The sequence below is a fragment of the Coccinella septempunctata genome, chromosome 6 (genome assembly GCF_907165205.1).
Source record: "Coccinella septempunctata chromosome 6, icCocSept1.1, whole genome shotgun sequence".
In the NCBI taxonomy this organism is placed as follows: Eukaryota; Metazoa; Arthropoda; class Insecta; order Coleoptera; family Coccinellidae; genus Coccinella; species Coccinella septempunctata.
The window spans coordinates 19,054,793-19,078,150 of record NC_058194.1 but is presented as its reverse complement, the minus strand read 5'-3'; the positions used below and the strand labels follow the sequence as shown (position 1 = coordinate 19,078,150).

Sequence of the window (23,358 nt, the reverse complement as noted above, 5' to 3'; positions counted from 1 at the left end):
AGCTTCCAAATGTCGATTTTTTACGATTATTTTTGAGATGTTCTCTGAACTTTTCAACCTGTAATCGCCAAGCTAAGACCTTCTCATCGTGGCATCTTAAAACAATTCTCTCCGCATTCTGAGTTCCTTTTTTCTTCAAGGGAGTCGAACTACCAACGGATGATGATGTCGAAGGTGCAGAAGTTTTTTCCTGTTGTGATTCGGTCGTTATTTCTTCTGGTGATTTTTCAGATAGTGAAAACTCTTTCTTGGTTTCGATAGCATTTTTCTCGTCATCACAGGCCTTTGATGTTTCGTTTTCCTTCATTTTTGATTCTTCCTTGTATTCCAGACATTTGAAATCGGAATTGCTTGGAAGTAATACAAGTCCAGGAATTCTCTTTCTGAATATCGGAGTTAAAGTTCTTTTACTCAAAGCGGGTATCATTATGATTATATTTCCAGAGACGGGTACAATATTCTGAAAGGAGAAAAATATTTAAATTCATACTTTGTTAATTTTTTAAATTTCATTGTAATTTTATTATAATTTTGTCAAAGTGAAAATTTTAACACGAATTAACCTAGTGGTACACACTCTCTTTCACTCTTTCTCAGAAACCATACGTATATTTAAAATGAAAACGAGTGGTTTAGCTCATTATAAAAACTCAAAAAGGCTTTATATATCTTTTCTCATCTTAAATGTTTATTTTGATCTCAAGAATCTACTGTTAATAAATTCACAACTCGAAGACTCACCCTGTATATGAAAAAAAAATCTTTAGAGCCCATTTACCTACTTTCGAAAGCAAAATTATTGGAAGTAAAAACTATTCTTCCCCAGAAAATATTCTACTGCCGCAGTCTATAATAGTCAATAAGCATTCCTGTTTTAAAATACGTGATTTGAAATTGGGCCGAAAATAGAAGATAAAATGCTCAATTCACAATTCATTTCACGGTTAATGCAACATTATTACAACCAAAGATTATATTATTCTCTATAATCTTTGATTACAACTACTTTCAGTTAGAGAAAGTAGCTGAATAAAGCGTTAGCCATACTTATACTACTTATGATATGATGTGTTTTCTTAAAAAGCGCGGCTACTACCCACATGCGTATTACATTCTCTTTCAAATAATCAATTCAGTTTGATGCTGAATATTCTTGAATTTTTTTATATTTCTGTAAGATTGCCTTATTTTTATGTTATTCGTTATGAGTATGTGTAATAACATTATTTTTTACTGAGAAATCACATTCTAGATCTGAAACTTTTTCTCGCAATATATTATTATATTTGGAGGATACTTACGTCATTATCATCAAAAGAAATGCATTTACTAGAATCGCCTTCCATGTTTCACTAAACAAGCACAGAACACCACAACAAAATATCCAAGTATTTTCACAGCAATCAAAATCCAAAATCTAATAGATATCGCACAAGTCACTGTTCAGAAGACGTTCCTCAACTAACTGACTTATTATGACTGTAAGAAGCTATATGGAGAAATATTTACCTGCAATCTTGGAGTACTCATTACTTCAAGACTATTTCATTGGTTGGAACACCGAGAGCCTAAGGCCTTTGAAATTTTGCGTTGAAGAAACCCTTTTCTAGGAAATACGACATAATGAGAATGACTTCTGGCTCAGATGCTCAGATATAATTCAAAGGGATGATAATAAAAAACCTATTAGAGATAGCTTCCAAACTAAATTTCTTGAAAAGAATTTGCAACCGTTGAGCGACTGAATCTTATCGATAATTATTGAAGGACGAGGGTTTAGAAAGGTGCAAATTTACCAATCAAACTTAAGTAGTAATATTTCAAAGAAGAAGTATATCGCTATTGAACTCTTTATTTCAAAGAGAAATTGTAAATGAATCTAAATTCTAAGATCGGGAATTTTTGGAGAAGTTTAAATGATTTTTTTTTAAATGTTTCTCGAAGGAGCAGTTGTTCCAAAAAAAATTAATAAAATCCATCTTAAGTGGCGTACCTTTGAAGGTTATAGCAAGGTAAAGGATCACTTTTGAAAAAATAATTATTTGAACTTCTCCCAGTATTTATGATCGCAGAATATTATGGTGAACTATTGACCACTAATTTTGGGACACCTTGTATATGTTACGGGCAATGTAATTATTTAGGTCAGTATTCATAATGCTTGGTTATTATGAATAACGACCATTTAAATCGGGCAATTTGATAAATTTGAATTACTTTACAATAATTTCTCACATTGCCCGGTCATTATAAATACCGCTATTATTTCTTTGGGCACTTTGATTAATTGACACCAAAGGGACAACCTATGTGAAAAGAATGGCAAAGATATTCCACAGATAGAAATTTAACTAAGAGAATGTGCAAGATTGTCATCCAAGACAGGCTATAGTCGATGTGGCTGTAAAGGTAGCTGTAAATCCGACGAACGCAAGTGTCGTAAAGAAAAAAAGCTATGTAACTCGAAATGTCACCAAAGTGGAAGCTGCTCTACAGAATAGAGCCTGTATTGGCCTGTATTGCTACGTATTGACATTTTGTGTGAATATAAATTTGAAAGTACGTACATATCTGATACTTTAGTTTTATTTGGACTTACGTTTTGTTTGTACTTATTTCATCCCACCGGTTTGTTTGTCAGCATGTGAAATTTTATTTGTTATGTTTTGTTTGTTACTTTGTCAGTCAAAAATTGGTTATTCTTTATAAGAAATATGAATAATATATAATTTTCAAATTGCCCGCCTGATTTTTAGCATTATACATAATAACCGGGCAATGTAATATTTGCAACATAATTTATCATTTTGTCATATCCTTTTGGGCACTTTTCAAATTGCCCGGGCATTATAAACAATGCCCAATTATTTACATTGCCCGTAACATATACAAATAATTTCGAAAGGAAACAAAACGACTAGGCTAACAAGTCCACCATATCGCGCGCGCTCCTTCTCATTAAATTCATTTTGAGTTCAACCCAAAAAATTCAGAAATTCTTCAGTGAAATGTATCAATATCAATTAACTTTCAGAAGTTTAATTTTAGTTGTAATTTCATTAAATATGTAGAAATTAAACGAAAACGATAATTTGTAACAAATTCCATTATCTCGAAAAAGTTACAAATATTCACGCATTTCCTTGAAACACCCCATAAATCCACCAGAGCTCTTTGAAAATTAGCAATTGCTAATTGTTAATTAACAATGTTCTGTTGTCAGCAACCGAAATAATTTTGTTACCTTTCTCAGAAACAGAATTAGTTTTCGGGGTCCCATAATGCTTTTATTCTTCTTTCAGAGACCTCTGAAAAAGGTTTTATTGGCATAATTATCCAGTATTTATGATAGCTTAATGACTTTCTGAAGATGCACTCTGGGACTGAAGTCATCTAGAAGTATTTGAGAGTTATTCTCTATACAGGGTCTATCTGAATGGCACGGAAAAAAATTAAGGGGTGATTCTTCGAGGAAAATTGGAGTAGATATTTCGTATAATTTTGTTTGTAAAACCTCCCCCCAGAAAAGTTATACCCCTGTGAAGATTAACACAAAAAATTGTTTTTCTTTTTTTATTATCCCTGTATATGACAGTGCACAACCTGGTATCGGTATTATTGTCTTTATGATTTTCATTAAAAACCACAGGTTGTGAGAAAAAAAAAGTTAAAGGTTTACTATTCCAACCCTTGCTCGTTTGAAAAAATTCCAACATGTGTATTTTCTGGGGTTCAAATTTTATCCCACTATTAAATTTCAATATTGAAATAGTTATTTAATCTACTAGTTTATTAATGACAGAGATTAATGATTGAGATATTTGAACGTGCAAGCGAAGCGAGGTTTCTTCATCCAAGAAATATCATTACAAGAAGATGAGAAAAGTATATATTATTTTGCATCAAAACTTTATGGGGGCCTGCATTTTCATACATTAATTCAATCTAAAACATTTTTATGTCATGACTTCTTCAAAAAATTGTTCGGCATTGTTAGGTATATTGCGTTAAAAAGTCAAGCATTACGTAGTCTATAAGAAAACTTATCAAATACAAGTTTACAATTCAGAAACTGTTCGCCAAATAAATCAGGTTTGGCAAGAAACGTTCAGAACCTTATTTTAGATCGAACTTCTACTTTTCAACCTTATCAGATAATATTGGAGGAATTAATGTGTTCTTTGGGGAGCCAAGCTGCTATGGTAAAATTCATTACCATCATCTCTCGCATGATTTTGAAGAAGAACGCAAAAGTTTCTGACTCACGTTAGTGTTGTTCCCATATCAAACTATGGTCATAAATCTTTATTTCAGCAAGCAAAAGAAACAGAAACACAAAATTCATTGAATGCTTATGCATTATTGCACAATTATGAGGAGCTGATTCCAAGTAATGGCTGAATTTATTCGAAAAATTGGTTATTCGTGGGAAAATTTAATTTTCAATTAGCTAAAAATTGTCATTTCAACAGACTTCTGTTGATGAATTAAACTCATCAGCTTCCATATAACTTATATAATCCCCTGGACCAATTGTAAAATACTGCTGTTGGTTTTCATGATTTCATTTCGAAGAACAAGAATTTCATTTTATCAAATATCAAAAAGTTGGCAGACCTGTTTAAGCCTAACAAAGAAAAGTTTTCCAAATATTTGATCGAATAGCGTAAACCTTATTTACGATTTACAAAATACAACATGCACTCGCTGAAAGTAGAAACTAGAAAATAAATACGATTCAAATAAACAAAGAAATTTATTAACCAAATCGAGTTCTTACAGAATAGGGACAAAATATCAATCTTATAATAATCTGTAAATAAACGCTCTATATCACAGTACATTCATGAGAAAATGAATAATTAATAAAAGGATATTATAATGAGTTAATTGATAATGTACGAGAAGTAACAGAAATATTCAATCAGTTATTCATTTCAATTTCTCTATTCATGTTATGAATTGTTGAACCTACAAAAAAAAATTGGAACAGATGGAAGAATTTCGGGCTACATATTTTAACATCTACTTACATTTACTATTCATTCAATAAAACAAAAGTACGTGTTCATGTGTGAAAATTATTAACATACAAAATTAAATGTAACATGAGAAACTACAGAAATATATTACCTTAGAAATATAATAAACAAGTATACCTACTTGGAACAAGCCAAATGAAGATTCGTTAACTTTTTGATATAATGAGACAATTTGATAAACCTACTCAGAAAATTATCTTCTGATTTAATGAAGTCACGAAACATGATATGAACAAAAATTAATTCTGCATAATATTTCTTTTATGTGGAACAAAAAGTTGAATTCTCAAACTCCTGAGAATCCTCACGAAAAAAATCAGCAAACACCAACCAATAAAGAGCTATTTAAATCTCTTATTATTTGACCATTATTTGCAATGATACCTCTTTTAAAATCTTCATAATCATCAACATCATCGACATCCCTCATAAATGTGCATTTGAGATTGGCCCTACGAAGAAGGTATTTTTTAAAATCCTCGTATGTACCCAAATCCGATATTTCCTTTACTGGAGCAGTTTCATTCTTGCGTACAACTTTTTTGCCGATCCTCATCTGTTTACCGATCATGAATCTTCTCGATACATGTTTAGTAGCGGACACAGCATTCGTCAAGTTGGGTTTCGAATTAGAAATTTCAACTTCTTCCGCATTAGTTTTTTCAGATTTTGCCTCGAAATTATCAGGACAAGGTTCCTGTTGTATGGCTCTCAGTTTTTTATTGTGGTGGAATGCTCTCATGTCTTGATGCTTGGCTTTTTCGATATTTCCTTTCGGAGTTTCCTTATCTTCTTCCAAGCCTTCAAAATTGGGTTTTGTACTATTATTATGGAGATATTTACTGGAAAATTCACTAAAAACTAATACCTTTTTGTCACCGCATCTCGAATTATATTGGTCTGAATTTGGGTCATTTATTTTTTCTGTTGGACTTTCCGTACCAATTGTTGAGAGGGTTGGAGGTGAATCCATAGTTTGGATTGCCATTTCGCTATGTGTAGAAGTTCGTTTCTGTAATTTAGTATTTGGTGATTCTTCTGATTGAGAAAACTCGGCGTTTTCTTTCTTCGCAGTTTTTCTTGAAATATCCTTAATATCAGTCCCAACATTTTCCATGTTTGTCATATTGTCACAAATTGACATACTATTGCTCATAGTTTGTATTTCTTTCAGTTTATTCGAGTAGCAAGAATTTTTTATTTTCTGCTTGACAACTTTTTCCATATTTTCTTTTGGAAGTTCTTCATTCTCTTCCCAGCTTCTGGAAGTGGAGTTTTTAATATGTTCTTTGAACTTTTCCAACACTTCACGCCAATCTAGAACTTCTTCATCATTGGTCACACATTTTTCTGTATTTTGGGTTTTGGTTTTCTCTGTGGGACTTGTGCAATCGACAGAATAAAATGCTGATGATGAATCGAAACTTTGGACTGTACTTTCCAGCTGTAAGTTGGCTGTGGTTTTTTGTGATGGTTTTTCCGATTGTGAAAGCTCTCCATTCCCCTTACTGGTGTAAGTTTCATTGCCGTAATCACTGGTTTTCTGGGTTCTAGATTCTTTTTTACACTTTAGAGATCCGAGATCGCATTTGTTAGGAAGTAGAACACGGCCGACAATTTTTCTTCTAGGTACAGGGGTTGGTGTTCTATTGCACAAAGAAGGTTTTTTGTCTTTATGAAATTTTCTTCCACGGATTCCCCCTGTATACGGGGAAGAGACAATGTTCTGAAAGAAGAAAAAGATTTGATTTGTATCACGCATGCAGCGAATTTTCCTAGAATTCCCAGCTTAAGTCATTTATTATCCAACATACTTTTTATTCGCGATTATTCCTTATTCGTTTTTCATTAATTTTTTTTCTATATATTTCTATTCATTGAAATTAAATTTTTAAAATTTGAATCGTACAAAGAAATTTTCATTTAAAATCTCCCAAAAAAAATCAATATACGACCTCATCCAAAAAATATCAAATCAGCATTTGTCAAGTAAATCTTCTGAGTTACTAAGAATACTAAAATGATGTTGTGATCATTCTAGTTCAACTTCTACACAATAATGTAGAAGTTCAGTAAAAATTAACTAATGAGGGATTTTATAGTTTTTGAACACCCACTAATAGAAAGTATTAAAAACCTAAAAAATCCCTCATTAAATCATTTTGTGTTGGTGATTTAAGTGTAATTTTTTAATTTTTCAATCAATATTACACAGGGTGTTTCATTGAAAATACTCAAAAGTCGAATAGAGGGCACTTAGGTGGTTCTAGATTTACCACATTTATGGTCTCTGAGTGTCTTTGTAAGCGAGATGCACGGAGTTTCATGAATTTTGCTCTTTCTTTCTGTCCTGTGTATATTTTCTTTATACAGGGTGTCCCAAAACTAGTGAATCGCACGTCACACCACGATAGAGTGGTGGTCCTACTATCGAATGACACCAACATTAGTTGAATGAAAATGTACCGTTTCTGAAAAAACCAAATCTAAAGTTGCCGATTTTCGAACTGTTTTTTCAATCACGAGGCCAATTTGTGATTAAGGATAGCGTTTTTTTATTCTGAGTAATAAAAATCATGTAAAAAAAACAATTGTTTTAATTAGCATTTACTCCGGTTATCGCTTAACTACTTAAAATAATTTCAATTAGGGGAGATAAAACGATAATCTTAGTTCAATATAATTCAAAATCGATATCCTTTTTCACAAACTGGCCCTCTGATTATTAATAATAATATTTGGTCTACTCTATCGTGGAGTGACGTTTGATTCACTAGTTTTGGGACACCCTGTATTTGGCACACGCTTCTTGATCGAAGGTCGAACGATTTTACCCGAAACAACCCCCCTGTATTTTGCAATTCTGAAAATAAAGAGCACAAAAAACTGAACCGAAACGTGCGTGCTTTACGTTTTTGCCCTGATAGTTTCACTGCGCAAATTTTTAAATTAATCAAACTTTTGTATCTATAATTATTTCTAAATCTATCTATCTATATAAATAAAAGAGGATCTATGGTTTACTTCAAAATGCTTTATAAACGATCGCACCAAATTGGAAAATTCTTTTTTTGTTGTGTTTATTATTGTTAGGGCAAGGTATATATAACAGAATATTCCCAAAAAAAATTGTACAGAACAGAAAAAAAGGCATTCCTTTTTCTTACGACCAATCGAGCAATCATAGAGTACTTCGACATTTGGACAAAAAGTTAAGTTATATCGAGTAAATCGAGAATTTAAAATGATGAGTTCGTTATTATTATCTACCCTAGAAATGATTTAAATGGCAGAACTAGGTTTGCCGGGTCAGCTAGTTCCTAAATAAATATAAAAATTGGTTTCTTTTTTCATAGCTGCATTATTCATTTTTTAGATTGAAAAGAAATGAAATTTACACCCTGTAAAGTCCAAAATTGGTATTGCTTGAATATTGTTTTGATTAATTTAGTGAAATTATTGAAAAAAAATTTGTTTCATTTCATTCTACTCAAAACAAATATGTACATTATTTTGAAATGAAAACATCAAAGTAAACAAACAAAGATAATAACTAAATTTTAAAAATGAAACTTTGCTTATAATCTAAAATTTATTCAAATAACAGTAATCTTTTGTCATTGTCATTGTTACCTAGATTTGAGTTTGGATACGAATTATCATGAACTTGTACAACAGCTCAATAGAAATAGCCACAATACGAATTTAATTATTTTACTGTAAAGCATCAAAAAAATTATATTTACTTATATTTTATCAATCAAGTATGTACTTGGTAAGTGAACAATGATTAGGTTCGTAAAAAAAACCAATGTACTTATGTATTCAAGAATAAATAGCCTATATTAAAATAATTATAAATTCAATGGTTTTAATAATTTATTATCAAAGATCAATAATAACTACTTTTTGATATCCAAGTTTTTGAAAGCTTCACTTCTATGTTGAACTTTTCAGTTCATCATTTTTTTGCGTTCTTTCAAACTTTGTGAAGAAATTTTAAAAATTTCAATATGTTGCAAGGATGCAGTAATCGTAAAAATGTGATACCTATATCTAAAACCTCCTCGGTGCCCAATATTCGACTATCTAGTATCTCCGTTTCCAATGATTCAAATCATCGAATTTGTTTTTTTTTTTACTAATAGGTAGTTAACAAGAGTTGAATTAAAAATACTCAAGATGAAGTGAATATTCAGTGGATAACAATGAAAATGACAATCTATATATCTATAAAATGTGAGAAAAATATAATGTTATCAATATTATTATTTCAAACGATGTATACTCACTTCTTTATTATCAGAAGAAATGCACTTGCCTTCCATATTTCACTCAACTTACACAAAATACCTAAGAACAATATTTTTACAGAGATGCAAATTCAAAAACGAACAGATAATAATATTTATCCTAGTTGCGTTTCGGAAGAGGTTCTTCAACAAACTGACTAATACCAAATGTCGATAAGAAGAACTAGCGAAATATTTACCTGCAATCTTGATGTATTTTTAATGCCACTTAAAGCCATAAAATTTTTGCATTCAAGAAGCCTCTGAATGTTTTTCTAGGAAATACACATTATATTTCAAAGTTTTTCAAAGAAGTAATAATATGTATTAAAAAAAGGTTATTATACTTTCAATAGAACCCAATCTAATAGAGAAAGTTCAGGGCAAGTTTGAATTAAAAAAATTTGTCAACTGATTAGGTTCTGAAATTAAGAATATAGATTGCTTTGTTATCCGGTACTTAAGACCGAAAACAGTAGGTATTGTAGTTGAAGTTAATGTTTTTAAGGGCTAAAGGCTCGATATTCTCAACTGCCAATTCTTTATTTGCTCGGTCATAACAAAACGTTTCATAATCATGATTTTTAGAGCTTCCAATTTATTATTATCACTCCAATTGGGATAAAAATATTCAATTCTGATAATTTTCCTGCATCTTCAGATTTGATAGATTACTTCCAATTTATTATTATCACTCCAATTGGGATGAAAATATTCAATTCTGATAATTTTCCTGCATCTTCAGATTTGATAGATTACAGTGAAATCCTCGGTGAAATCACTATCCGACTCAAAAAGTAGGTCAAATGAACTTTTTCAGGCTTGTTGATCTTTATCTTTCTTCTCTTTTGTGTTTTTTGACGATTTCAATATCCAATTTTCATATTCAGCGAGTCTTTGAATCATTAATAAAAACTTATTCCCGGGATTATTCTGGTGAGAATGGAAATAGTTTGACGAGACCTCGAAGAAAATGAAAAAAATTCATAAAATTTTTCAAATCTATCCGAACGTTTTCCAACGGGTCAATGGTATTGGCCGTTGACATTGGAGTTGTATCGAGACACGCCGATCAAAGGGCTGTTTGTTTCGGGGTGGAAAAGATAATCATCTGTATATGTTGGCGTTGAAATTCAGAAATTAACACCGAACCTCAATCAACGATTTCCAAATCAAAACTTAACCCGATATGGACGACAACTTCGAAACGCTTCAAGTATTTTAGAATCCCAAAGCTAATTCTCTAGATTCTGCGTCCGTTAGCGTTTCAATTTTGGTTCAGACGTGACATAAGGAAAGAAAACTTTATTAATTTGCACAAATGTCCGTAACGATCGTAATTTTCTTGATTTGAGCAGAAAAAAGTCTCTTGTCTCTATATCAAGATGATCAGACCAATAATCACTTATGAGGTGATCAGACCAATGATCACTTATGCCCATGGGCGCCCGCAGAAATTTTTCTCATGGGGGGCAAAATATCATCTACGGTTAGTTTAACTGAAAGAAAAATTTCTCTAACGGTAACTATCGAAAAATATCTAAAATGATAAAATCAACTAAATGATCGTCAAGACCGCACGGTTGCATCGAGCTCCATAAAATCTTCAGATTTTTAACTAGAGGAGTTGCTCTTTCAGAATATATATCACTTATCCATCTACGGTTAGTTTTATTGAAAGAAAAATTACTCTTACGGTGACTATCGAAAAATTTTCAAAAAGATGGAATCAATTAAATGATCGTCAAGACCGAACTGCTGCAACGAGCTCCATAAAATCTTCAGATTTTCAACTAGAGGAGTTGCTCTTTCAGAATATGTATCACATTTCCATCATCTACGGTTAGTTTTATTGAGAGAAAAATTACTCTTACGGTGACTATCGAAAAATTTCTAAATAGTTGGAATCTTCCGATTTTTAACTAGAGGAATTGTTCTTTCAGAATATGTATCACATAGTGTTCCAAAAAGATGCAATTAAATGATCGTCAAGACCGAACGGCTGCATCGAGCTCCATAAAATCTTCAGATTTTTAACTAGAGGAGTTACTCTTTCAGAATTTGTATCACATATCCATCTACGGTTAGTTTTATTGAAAGAAAAATTACAGTGACTATCGAAAAATTTCCAAGAAGATGGAATAAATTAAATGATCGTCAAGACCGAACGGCTGCATCGAGCTCCATAAAATCTTCAGATTTTCAACTAGAGGAGTTGCTCTTTCAGAATATGTATCACATTTACATTTACGGTTAGTTTTATGGAAAGAAAAACTACTTTTACGGTGACTATCGAAAAATTTCTAAAAAGATGGAATCAATTAAATGATCGTCAAGACCGAACTGCTGCAACGAGCTCCATAAAATCTTCAGATTTTCAACTAGAGAAGTTGCTCTTTCAGAATATGTATCACATTTCCAACTACGGTTAGATTTATTGAGAGAAAAATTACTCAAACGGTGACTATCGATAAATTTTCAAAAAGATGGAATCAATTAAATGATCGTCAAGACCGATCTGCTGCAACGAGCTCCATAAAATCTTCAGATTTTCAACTAGAGGAGTTGCTCTTTCAGAATATATATCACATTTCCATCATCTACGGTTAGTTTTATTGAGAGAAAAATTACTCTTACGGTGACTATCGAAAAATTTTCAAAAAGATGGAATCAATTAAATGATCGTCAAGACCGAACTGCTGCAACGAGCTCCATAAAATCTTCAGATTTTCAACTAGAGGAGTTGCTCTTTCAGAATATGTATCACATTTCCATCATCTACGGTTAGTTTTATTGAGAGAAAAATTACTCTTACGGTGACTATCGAAAAATTTCTAAATAGTTGGAATCTTCCGATTTTTAACTAGAGGAATTGTTCTTTCAGAATATGTATCACATAGTGTTCCAAAAAGATGCAATTAAATGATCGTCAAGACCGAACGGCTGCATCGAGCTCCATAAAATCTTCAGATTTTTAACTAGAGGAGTTACTCTTTCAGAATTTGTATCACATATCCATCTACGGTTAGTTTTATTGAAAGAAAAATTACAGTGACTATCGAAAAATTTCCAAGAAGATGGAATAAATTAAATGATCGTCAAGACCGAACGGCTGCATCGAGCTCCATAAAATCTTCAGATTTTCAACTAGAGGAGTTGCTCTTTCAGAATATGTATCACATTTACATTTACGGTTAGTTTTATGGAAAGAAAAACTACTTTTACGGTGACTATCGAAAAATTTCCAAAAAGATGGAATCAATTAAATGATCGTCAAGACCGAACTGCTGCAACGAGCTCCATAAAATCTTCAGATTTTCAACTAGAGAAGTTGCTCTTTCAGAATATGTATCACATTTCCAACTACGGTTAGATTTATTGAGAGAAAAATTACTCAAACGGTGACTATCGATAAATTTTCAAAAAGATGGAATCAATTAAATGATCGTCAAGACCGAACGGCTGCATCAAGCTCCATAAAATCTTCAATGTTATAAATATGGCCGATCTTAGATGCGCAAGATTCAATATCTAGTAATTTTGAATCTCGTTTCAAGGGCTGAAATCAGATGATCTAAATATTGGATGAATATAGATTTTTTGAAGTAGGTAATCTTCAGCTTCATAATTAGATATACATTTTTGTCTACCGCAAATTCGTGGATTTCCAATCTCTATATTTGAGACTCTGAGCATTACATGATGCTTTGGAAAAAATTTCTGTGAAGCATGCATCATCGGAACGATATTTTCCACATATATATCTATTATAAAATTTATGTGACGTTGAACATCTATAAAATTGATAAAAACACCTTGTAGTGTATTTGCTTTTGGTTCCAATATATTTGAATATTTACTTGCTACCGTTAAACAAACTACAAAATTGAAAGAGTTTATTGCTGCCCATAACTGAGCAGCTCTTTTGTTGTTGAAGAATTCATTGAAATTTTTTTTTTAATATAGTTTCAGAGTTTTCATCGAAAACTCGCAAAGATTTATATCTAGCTTACTAATGAGTTTCACAAAACAAAGGATAATGTTGAAGGTGTTGTGCTGAAAAAAAAATAAGGCGATCGGAATCTCAGGGGGGGCCATGGCCATGGTTCATCTAATGAAGAAGTCACTGAAAATGCTGAAAATACTTACTTGTTGTTGTGAGTTGTAGATGAGAATTCATTAATTAATTCAATTTATGCTACGCCACATCCTAAAATTATTATTGCTACAACAATATGCGCTAATATGACTTTAGGGCCAGTTCCGATATTGCTGGTTTTACTGGCCCGCAATCGAAAAACAATAAAAATTAGAATTCGAACGTCTGGGCCAATTGGAATCGTCTCTGGGAATAATGACAGTACTGTTCGGGAATATCGGAACTACCTATTAGCTTGTGGCAACATCCGAGTGACCTGAGTCAATCCTATAGTGCCTACCTTCTATATATTCTTGGTGCAGTATATATGAGAACTGATCTGGTCGTAATAAGGACCAGCCCAAACGGAATATTCATTCTCTTACTTCCCAGCAGAGATTACTGGCTCTGCTACAAGGATAATTTACCTTCAAGAACCTTGCTGTTTCACAGAAGGCTCAAAACCAATCTCCGGTGTCGAAGCCTACAGTAGCAGGCCGCTGACTAATTTAGTGTCAGTGTGCATGAGCAGATAAGTAAAAGTATGTAAGACAGAAATTTGCGCCATTAACCTTTGCGCCAGTCAACGTCATGAAAGTGGAAGGTCAATATATATCCTGATGAATAGACAGGCTGACATAAGATGTCCACAGCGGACAAATCAAAGATATTGTGTGTAATATCTTTGGGACAAATGCAATCCGTCACAAGTTCTAGAATGCATATCTACTAGAAAATAAAAAAAAGATCTAAAAAACTATATTCGCCAGATGACGATATTGGGAAATTAAATATTTTTCTGATAGGCAATGAATTGCGTTGTTATGAATTTGAACAAGCGCGCAAAAGCTCTAGACTTCATTTGATTTCATTGCTTTTCTCACTTTCCACTTTACTGAAGTAGGTACAGTAACGAAAATAAATAAGAAAGAAAATATGATGAATATCGTTTGAAGAAGAAACTTTGGTCATCTAGACTCGAACTATGAAAATTGGGTAGATTTCGTCAGTTAAACCAGATAATAATATAATACATCTTTGCATCTATCATATATTATGTATTTTTCCATATCATTTGATCGATACAGGTGACTTGATGTGAACAATTCCACAAGATTCACCCAACAATTGAACAGTTTTTATTTAATTCAAGATACATATATGTCAAATGCTCGAAGAGTCTATACAAGAAAAATTACTACGTAAATATAAAGTTTTTTTAACGGATTTCTTTAAATATAATCACTACGTACTAGGTATTACAATTTGCAAGGAACAATAAACTCAAAAATTTATACGCAATAGGTATTGCATAAAGGATCACAAACTTTGTAACAATTCAAACAGTTTGATTAGTTTCAGACGTCAAAATATAAGTATTGAACAGTAAAGATGCCACAAAATCTTCGTAACTACCTAATTTATTCAATTCATCACCAATATCGCTCTCTCTCAAACGGACGACGGTAACAAGGTCAGAAAATTCATTCATTTCTTCATTATACATACATGTTGACTGAAGGTTTGGGAAAACTTGGTGTGAAGTATTTCCGGTATCGCTCATCCATGTGATGTCCCCGACTGGCAAACTGTAAATATTTTGCAATTTCAATTCAATTTCCTCGGAAAATGTATTAAATTGAACAGAACCTTCTAATTTCCTTCCGCTTGATCCTTGCGATCCATCAAAATCACCATCTCTTTCCCGGTCATGTTCATTTGGTGGATTCTTTCGGTGGATGATGATTTTTCTTGGAGAAGATGGATACAAGTCCACACTATAATGGTTGATCCTTGTAGATGGGCCAATGGAATGTTCTTCCAGATTCTGGTGTGACGAAGGCAGATTCGATCCATTCATAGAAGGCAGATTACCATCTTCTTCATTCTGAGAATTTCTGGTGGAACTATTTGGTTCCTCAGAGCAAGGAACAACTAAATGATCTATTTGTTGGTTATTTGATTCTGCCAGATTTACACTGTTATCTTCCTCAACAAAGTGAGGTTTATTCTGAGAATAAACCTTACTTTCCTCTTTCTTGATAGACAGATTCTGGACATCAATAAATGATTTGTTCACGTCCTGACGGTCTCCATCTGAAATATTTCTTGGATATGCTTCGTATGAAGTAGATGGTTTTGCGAATAGATTCGCCTCATCATATTTCACCTCTGAGGCTTGAATCTCTACCTTGGAATTTTGTTTGCAAACGCTGGTATTATTCGTGTTGATTCCATGAAGATTATCAATTGACTTAGGTGCCAAGGAAAAATGCAGATTTTGGTTTTGAATGAGCAGATTATCTTCTGAAGATATTTCAGTACTTGTAGGGGTTTGTAGGTTTTCATTGCTCTCATAATATCTATCACAAGAATCGTTTATTCCGTATGGAGAATCTTGTAGATGGTGGGATAAATCAGAATCCATCGAAGTTTGTTCGATGTTCGATATTTCATCGGAGATCACCGATGTTTCAGCAACTGCAGTCCCTGAAGATATTCTGTCACTGATTCCGCTTGTATGTATATTTGAGTCTTTTGCATCATCATGTCGCTGTCCAAAATGATTCGTCATCATGTTAGGAGTCATTTCTGTTAAAATTAAATCATTTGTATCTATGTTCGTTCTCGGAAATACTCTGAGACAACTTCTTACAACTGATCTTACTTGCTGAGGATCAACAATCTTCTGCTCAGGTACTGCTGAGGTTCTACCTGGCTCGTGGATCCTGAGACATGAACCATCTTTATCGAAATGCCTCTCCACTGGAACGGTTCGTTTGGCGCTATTGCATATCCGTCGCATCTTCAATCTTTCATGCCTGGATCTTCGTGAATTTTCGATTATCTCCAAAACGGTCATTTTCGGACCTTTGGGTGTTGGAACTGGTGGTTTCTTACAAGAACTACCAACATCGAAAACGTTTTGTTCTGGTTGGGGAGTTTTGAAGGTATCGGTTTTCATATCGAAGTCTGCAAAGAACTGTTTAAATTTCATTCTCATCTCATCCACTGCTATCTCAAGCGAAACTTTTCCCGACATTGGATAGAGCACATCCTGTTTTTGATTAGAAATTTCGATCCCTTCATCGGAAGTTTGGAATTTTTTTGTCTCGTCAATGTTCCAACTCATCAATGCTCCGATTCGTTCTTTTCTGTCTTTATCGTTCTCAGAGGATAAGTTGATCATTTCCATCGATGAAGCGTCAGTTTCTGACTCCTGAGGTCTGAATGATTTAGCGTAAGCCTTGTCGAAATCATTTATGATTTTCTCCATTCGTGTCATGTGATCTTTGCGTATAGTTTTCTTAAGATAGCCAAACTTACGATTTAGGTTATCAAATTTGGCATTAGTTATATCAGATAAAACAATTCTGTCCCGATCTTGGGATGGTATTGTTTTTCTTTCCTCACTTTCAGTGGAACATTCGGTCATTTCAATTGAAGATGGAAGTGTTTTTATTGGATGTGCTTCTTCATTTGAATCCGACTCATCATCTTTCACAGCGAATGAATCTGCTGAATTATTCGTGCTATTCGAGCGAATATGATGCATATTCATTTTTTGTTTGATCAGTATATCCATTTCCTGAAAAAAAAAATACACAATGAATTCCTGGGTAAAGAAAGTTTAAATACTCAACAAATTGCATAGACATACAATCACTAAAATCTAATGTCGTGCACAAACCACATCAATTAAAGTTTAGGTTCATTTTCCAGAATCATACCATAGGAGAAAAAAGTACGCAAACCCTTTATGCTTTTGGAATATTCTTCACCTTCTTCGAATAAAAGATAGATCTCTAATAGTACTACATAACGATTCAATTTTGAAATTTTTTGATAAATATAGAACTGCTCCACAAAAGTTAAGAAATTTCGAGACTGTTCTTTTTTTAACAATTTTGTCAATAAGAGAATATTTACTCACTCATCTAATTCATTCTTTCTCCAATTTCGTTATAAGTCTCACAGCTTCAGGTTAAAATTTTTTTTATTATAGGTAGTACAAGATCAGTCTGGCAACGCCTATACATACTTTCGATTAGAGTTGCGGTAAAAAGCCGTAATTTTCACTAACTAATGTTGAGGAATTATTATGTTTTTAATTTAATTCAGAAGAATCAATTGACTACTTGTTAACAACTGTAAGAAAATTATAAGGAATGATCTAGTTATTAGGTACAGTCCATATCCAAAGTAAATTATTGAACAACTTAGAAAAACGCCAATACTTTTAACAATAGAGTCGGATAAACATCAAAGAAACATGTATTTATACGTTATTCAAGAGTTTATGTATTGGACAGGCCAGTTCCATAAAATGTCACACCTAATCCGTAGGCCTGTCCCCTGTAAAATTATAAATTAACAGCACCCTTCAAATCCGTTCAAATTCTGCGAAAAATATGGTTTTATGGCAGAATGTTACTTCTTATTGAATGAGCATTAAGGTGTAAGTATGTACTTATAATGTTTCAAAGAGATAACATTGAGCGAATGTTTTTTGTTTAAATAAAAAAAGCTGTTTCTTAACCGCTTTCTCTTGAATAAGCTCAATAATGGTAGGTACCAATTTCTTTTTGGATGATTTTATTGAAATAACCGTTTTCGGAAATATTGTTGAAATTGGTTAATGTTTGTTTATAGATATATATTTTTAAGGACAAGGATTAAGAATTTCAAATTTCGTAGGCATGTGTAATCTAATATACCTACCCTTCAAGAATAGTCATAAAAATTCGACCTTTACGGGCATATATTATTTACGACAACAAAATTGTCTTTGATCAATTTATTCCCACTTACACTCGCAGTGTAGTTTATAAAATTGTTTGAAAAATGCTTCAAGGGTTGGGATTGATGCATGAAGCCGTTAAATAATATTATCGTAATATAATAATTTCGTAATTATTATTATTACGTCAAGTCATTAGTCAAGAGCAAAAATGACCATTCCGAGTAATTTCCCGAACTTCATTCTTTCCTAAAAGGCTTTTTTGATGTGACAAAATGTATACAAATAATAATCATACATGATTAAAGATTGTTATGAAGCTTGATTTTCTAAAAACTCATGATCAAATGACGAAACACTGAGGTAAAAAATGTAAGTGAATTTAAATTTTGCTGAATTAAATATTAATTTAGGTTATAGCGAGGATCTTAATGAACACACTAATTCGATGCTTATCTTAATTCTCAAAACAAATACCATTAAATCTTCGTCAGTAAAGAATAAATAGGTACATTAGAACACTCATTGATTCTTTTGATACTGAATTTTCAATTATATCCATATTGTTACGAGAAAAGGAACAAAAGATTGCATTATGAAAAATATGAATCAATAATGAGCTATTCATATATATAAGACGTGTTGTTTGTTCAATTTCATTTCCAATTAATTTTTTGAAGAATCATTTCCAAATTTCATATTGTGGTATTGAGCACACAAGATAAATAAAATTTAGAAATAAATAAATTTCGAATGGTCATCTCAAGACTACATCACTTTAATCATTATACAAACTTTTTCCAGATATCTGGAATGCATATCTCTGAAAAACTCCATTCCAGCACTATTTCAGATTTGTGACGGAAAAATCACTTAAAACTGCAAAGAACAAGTCTTTCCAAATTCTGTCAAGATAACTCTACAATTATATTCAACACACACATTTCACAAATGGATGTAATAAACTAAATATACAGGACAGCCGGGTACGAAACATGCGAATGGTAATATTCCATCTGTCATAACATTTAATACAAAGATTATAGAGTTAGCCAGAGACCGAGTTTGTCTCTGAGTTAGCTATAATAAACTCTATAATCTTTGATTTAATACATATTTTATTACGAGGGTGGTTGTGCACATATTTCATTATTTAAGATTCAAATTACACATTGTATAAAATTAGACAAAATATGAATTACGTGAACGTCTAATTAGAAACACCTACGTAACAAAGAAGTGTTTTGTTAATTATATCATTAATCATTTCTCATTATTTCAGTTCTGTTTATACTTTATAATACATATACTTTATGAACATCAATCCTGTACCTCCTATATCTGGAATGAAGCTAGTAGAAATAATGCACCCCTCCAGAATACTATAACAGTGCATTTTTTTAATGTTAATTTAAAAGACCGAATAAAAATTCAATCGGTATATTTACCTGTAATGAGAATGAAGTTTTGATGAATAAAACTATATATAAACTTCCACTATGAACGATCACAATTTCATTTCACAAAGACATAGACCGGTCCCAATAGATATCTCTCATCGTCAGTGACTGTTAGAAGACTGAAATAGGAAACAAAATGTACCCCCCAGGTACCTGACCAGTTATTTCAGTTTATTAGATTTTAAGATATTTAGGGTTGAGGGTGGTAGTTTAGGTAAATCCGTTGATGGGTCATTCGGTACATCATCTTCTCTCAACTTTCATTGTTGAAAGACTTGCAAATATCCAGAGATTTCAGCAATAAAACTTTCAGCATTATTGAAAGTCGAAGAAAATCAGAGACATTGCTACTTGACTTGGTCAAAGATTATAGAGTAAAATCTTTGGACTTGGTAAATTCGGAATATCCTTACACTGAATAGTGTACGAATGGGATAATTCTTTTCGTGAATTCTTTTATTTGCTCTTCTTCCAATGAAAAATGAGAACATGATATAAATAATATCTAAGCTGGGACAGCCAAAAAATTGCCGAAGTTTGACTTTATAACTGATGTTGGAATTTCATCACTAGATTTAAAACATTTATGCTTGGCGTGTATGGCACTAACGCATGCACGCATCCCTTCTTTTTATACAGTGTGAATATAAAATCTTTGGCTAAGAATTTAGGAGAAGTAGCCTTACATTGCGCTGCTATGGAAATAACACCTTTTTTTTCCTAAAATTCTAGCCATAACTTCGACGATGTTGGATTTTTCTTCAGTTCTCCTTGGTCTGGTGCAGGATATTTTTTCCCGATCACTTCTTGTTCTACATCAGGGTGTGAATATGACTGAGCGAAAATTTTTCAATTTTTCGGCTATTGTATATGAATTTGGCAACCTTTTAAAGTTTTTTATGTTGGGTGGATTTCGTTTCGGTCACTACTTCGGAATTTCTTCACCAATTCACCATTTTCCCCTTAATTGTTATAGTAAGACTGCTATTTTATTAAATCGATAAGAATAAAATGTCATTTGAAAAATTAAACCTTAACTTTATATGATATTTTCTAAAATATGCTCTCCATTTGAGAAATTGCAATGTGAATGAGAATAGAACGAGTATAAAATTCATTTTAGTCTTTGTGAAAATAATATGTGAAAATTCAGTTATTTAAATACAGCGTGGATCAAAAGTGTGAAACATATGAGAAAAAAATATATAATTCAGCATTCTCAAAAAGGAGAACTTCAGTCTCTTCTTCATTCAATTCGCAGGTGGTCTGAAATCATGATATATATGCAAAAAAACAATTTTTGAACAAACGGAAGTGAAAGCTCCATGAAACAAATATTTTTATTGCATGAGGTGTTGGTTTTCCTCCTAACTTGAATGATTTCCTGACATGATAAAAATGGGAAATGAAAACGTTAATCAGCTCAACAGAAAATGTTTCCCAGAGCACTGGAATCATCCAAAAAGTTCCATACGGAAAAACTTGAACTTTACCCAAATGGGTTGATGTTTGGAGATCTTGGAGATTTATTCACTATTATAAGATTCTGCTTTTGACGACACATGTGCACATATTTTTCTCAATGTGACAAAGCAATCCATGTTACTTTCAAAACTGTAGCTGCAACAACAGTTTTGAATGAAAATTTTACTACGAATTGAGTTTAATTTTTTTTTGAATCATATGACCCCTTATGCCCTTAAGTGCTATTGATTGTTTTAATTAATTATATGAGATATCCTTCATGCCGTTTAAACGGTATCTGCTATTGTTCAATGAAAAATTAGGAATTTCACGAGAAAAACAGAATTTTATGGAAGAGCACTATCTTCATAGCAACGCAATGTACATATATTGAGTAAAGTGTTAAAAATGCTCCGAGGTATTCATCTAACAATCTATCTGGCCAACACAAAGAAAAGCTTTGTATATAAGGTCCTCGCTATATTTCTACCTATGCTTTGCCAAAATCTGGAAATGCGTTTCGCTTTTCTTCATATTCCACATCCTATGATTCCTGTGCAACGAGAAAATATTGAAAAAAATACCAGATAACGTAAAGACTAAGGATGCGGGTAAAATCGACGAAAAAACTTCGTATAGTTATAGATTGAATTTTGGGAAAAAGGGTGATGAAATATGGGACTTTGGCCATAACTTTGTGAGGCCATAGGCCATAGGCGTAGACAGGTAAGGGCTAGGGTTGGCACGGCCCTTCCGACAAAATTCTCGTTGCCTCTCCACCCCATATATTGAAAGCAATATAATTTTCAAACAGGCAAGCGAAAATCTACACTAACTTTTCCGGTTTCTCCGCCAAAAAACCGAAATTTGACTGATGTCTCACACTCACACCCTGTACAACAAAAAAGGATTGAAAAAAATACCCTGTGCCAGTGACAAACAAACAGAGGATTTCATCTCGGGGTGAAAATCCAAAGTAATATCGAAGTTATAGCACAGTATAGACACCAACTGGTGTATATGATTACTGTCTTATCTCATGCTATTATTCTATTATGTATGACTTTACCTGGAAATATTTCTATTTTATTTTACATTTTTTATTGATAAGTGGAATTTTATTTGAACATTCACAACAAAGTTCCTGCTATTCAAAGACTATATTGAAAATATCTATACACTTATTTCGAAAATGGGAATTAAAGTTTTTATAATTTTTTTTTCAGATCCGGAAGCACAAGTGGAACCTATCGGAGCAATTAAGTTTATAACAATAAAAACCAACAACATACAAGATAAACTGAATGTTGCGGAATTGGATAAAATGGATTTGAAGTTCTGTCAGGAAATTTCGTAATGTGAAAAAAATTGCATCTGAAATGTTTCATTCGATAATTTTAATGGTGTGTATATTCAAAGAAAATAAAATATAGATTCGTTTATCTAGGAATTTTTGTTTAGTCTATATTTCTCAGTTATTTTGTCCGGTATATTGTAGGATGGCAATACTCTATTCCAGACTTTTTCAAAGAAACTTATTAATTCCATGCTCGAAGCCAGGATTAAAGTTTGGTCGGGGGCACAACTCATTTCTCCCAACCCCAACCTCTGTTCTAATTTGAAAAAACACTTTTTACTTTTTTTTTCTAATGCGCAGATAATGTCGAGATTTTGTAAATTCAAGATCTAGGGAAAAAAAATGGATACCTGTAAATAACAGAAATAATAACATGAAAATACCAAACAAAATAGCTAGTTTCCTAAGAAACGGCTCCCAGATTAGAGTTTTGGTGGATTGATTACTCGAATCCACTGAAATAGGTCAAGAATTTATATGGAAATTTTGTGCAAGCGAGAAAAGAATTTTTGATCAGGGTGCATTGTAGTCCTTTTCAAAGGAGTCTGTATATTTAAATCAATTTTATTCAAACAATTTTATACTAAAAATTTTTTATTCAATCTGATGTATTCTCCAACTCCATACATTGCAATACAATTATTGTTTGTGCGAAAGAATTTTCTCTCCCAATTTTATGAAAGACAGTTAAAAATCTGAAAATTTGCCGTGTGCATGTTAGATGTTTAAGTATTTTAAGTATTCTTATCATGCTCTCGGCATTTCAGTAAAATTAGTTATTAGTACATAATTAAAACAGTTCTTTTATTTAAGTATAGGGGGCAGTTAACACCATAGAACTCTACACTGTGAAGAAGAGAAGAA

General features: G+C 32.4%; 3 protein-coding genes across 7 annotated transcripts in view; 1 reads left to right on the top strand and 2 right to left on the bottom strand.

Annotated features, from left to right (window-relative positions):
* The window catches only part of LOC123314956, a 32,757-nt gene extending 9,429 nt beyond the window's left edge, over window positions 1-23,328 (top strand). For 2 of the 3 annotated variants that reach the window (XM_044900444.1, XM_044900441.1), the window contains exon 4: window positions 22,364-22,579. In XM_044900444.1, coding sequence (XP_044756379.1) covers window positions 22,364-22,494 — 131 coding nt within the window. In that variant the 3' untranslated portion in view covers window positions 22,495-22,579. Of the gene's footprint in view, window positions 1-22,363; window positions 22,580-23,312 lie in introns of those variants that run through there. The other variant, XM_044900442.1, reaches the window with a different exon arrangement.
* Window positions 4,738-9,514, bottom strand: LOC123314954. Its single transcript, XM_044900438.1, has 2 exons — window positions 9,335-9,514; window positions 4,738-6,768 (listed from the first exon to the last, which is right to left on the bottom strand). Exons 1-2 carry the CDS (start codon window positions 9,368-9,370, stop codon window positions 5,359-5,361), a joined length of 1,446 nt encoding a protein of 481 aa, XP_044756373.1. The 5' UTR covers window positions 9,371-9,514; the 3' UTR covers window positions 4,738-5,358.
* LOC123314953 lies at window positions 14,496-19,755 on the bottom strand. Of its 3 annotated transcripts, XM_044900437.1 has the most exons (3): window positions 19,009-19,135; window positions 15,123-17,061; window positions 14,891-15,061 (listed from the first exon to the last, which is right to left on the bottom strand). In XM_044900437.1, exons 1-3 carry the CDS (start codon window positions 19,048-19,050, stop codon window positions 15,033-15,035), a joined length of 2,010 nt encoding a protein of 669 aa, XP_044756372.1. In that variant the 5' UTR covers window positions 19,051-19,135; the 3' UTR covers window positions 14,891-15,032. The 3 variants fall into 3 exon arrangements, with proteins under 3 accessions (XP_044756371.1, XP_044756370.1, XP_044756372.1); XM_044900436.1 differs by lacking the exon at window positions 19,009-19,135 and adding an exon at window positions 19,662-19,755 and having other exon boundaries at window positions 14,496-17,061; XM_044900435.1 differs by having other exon boundaries at window positions 14,496-17,061; window positions 19,009-19,137.
* Window positions 23,329-23,358: the final 30 nt, after the last annotated feature.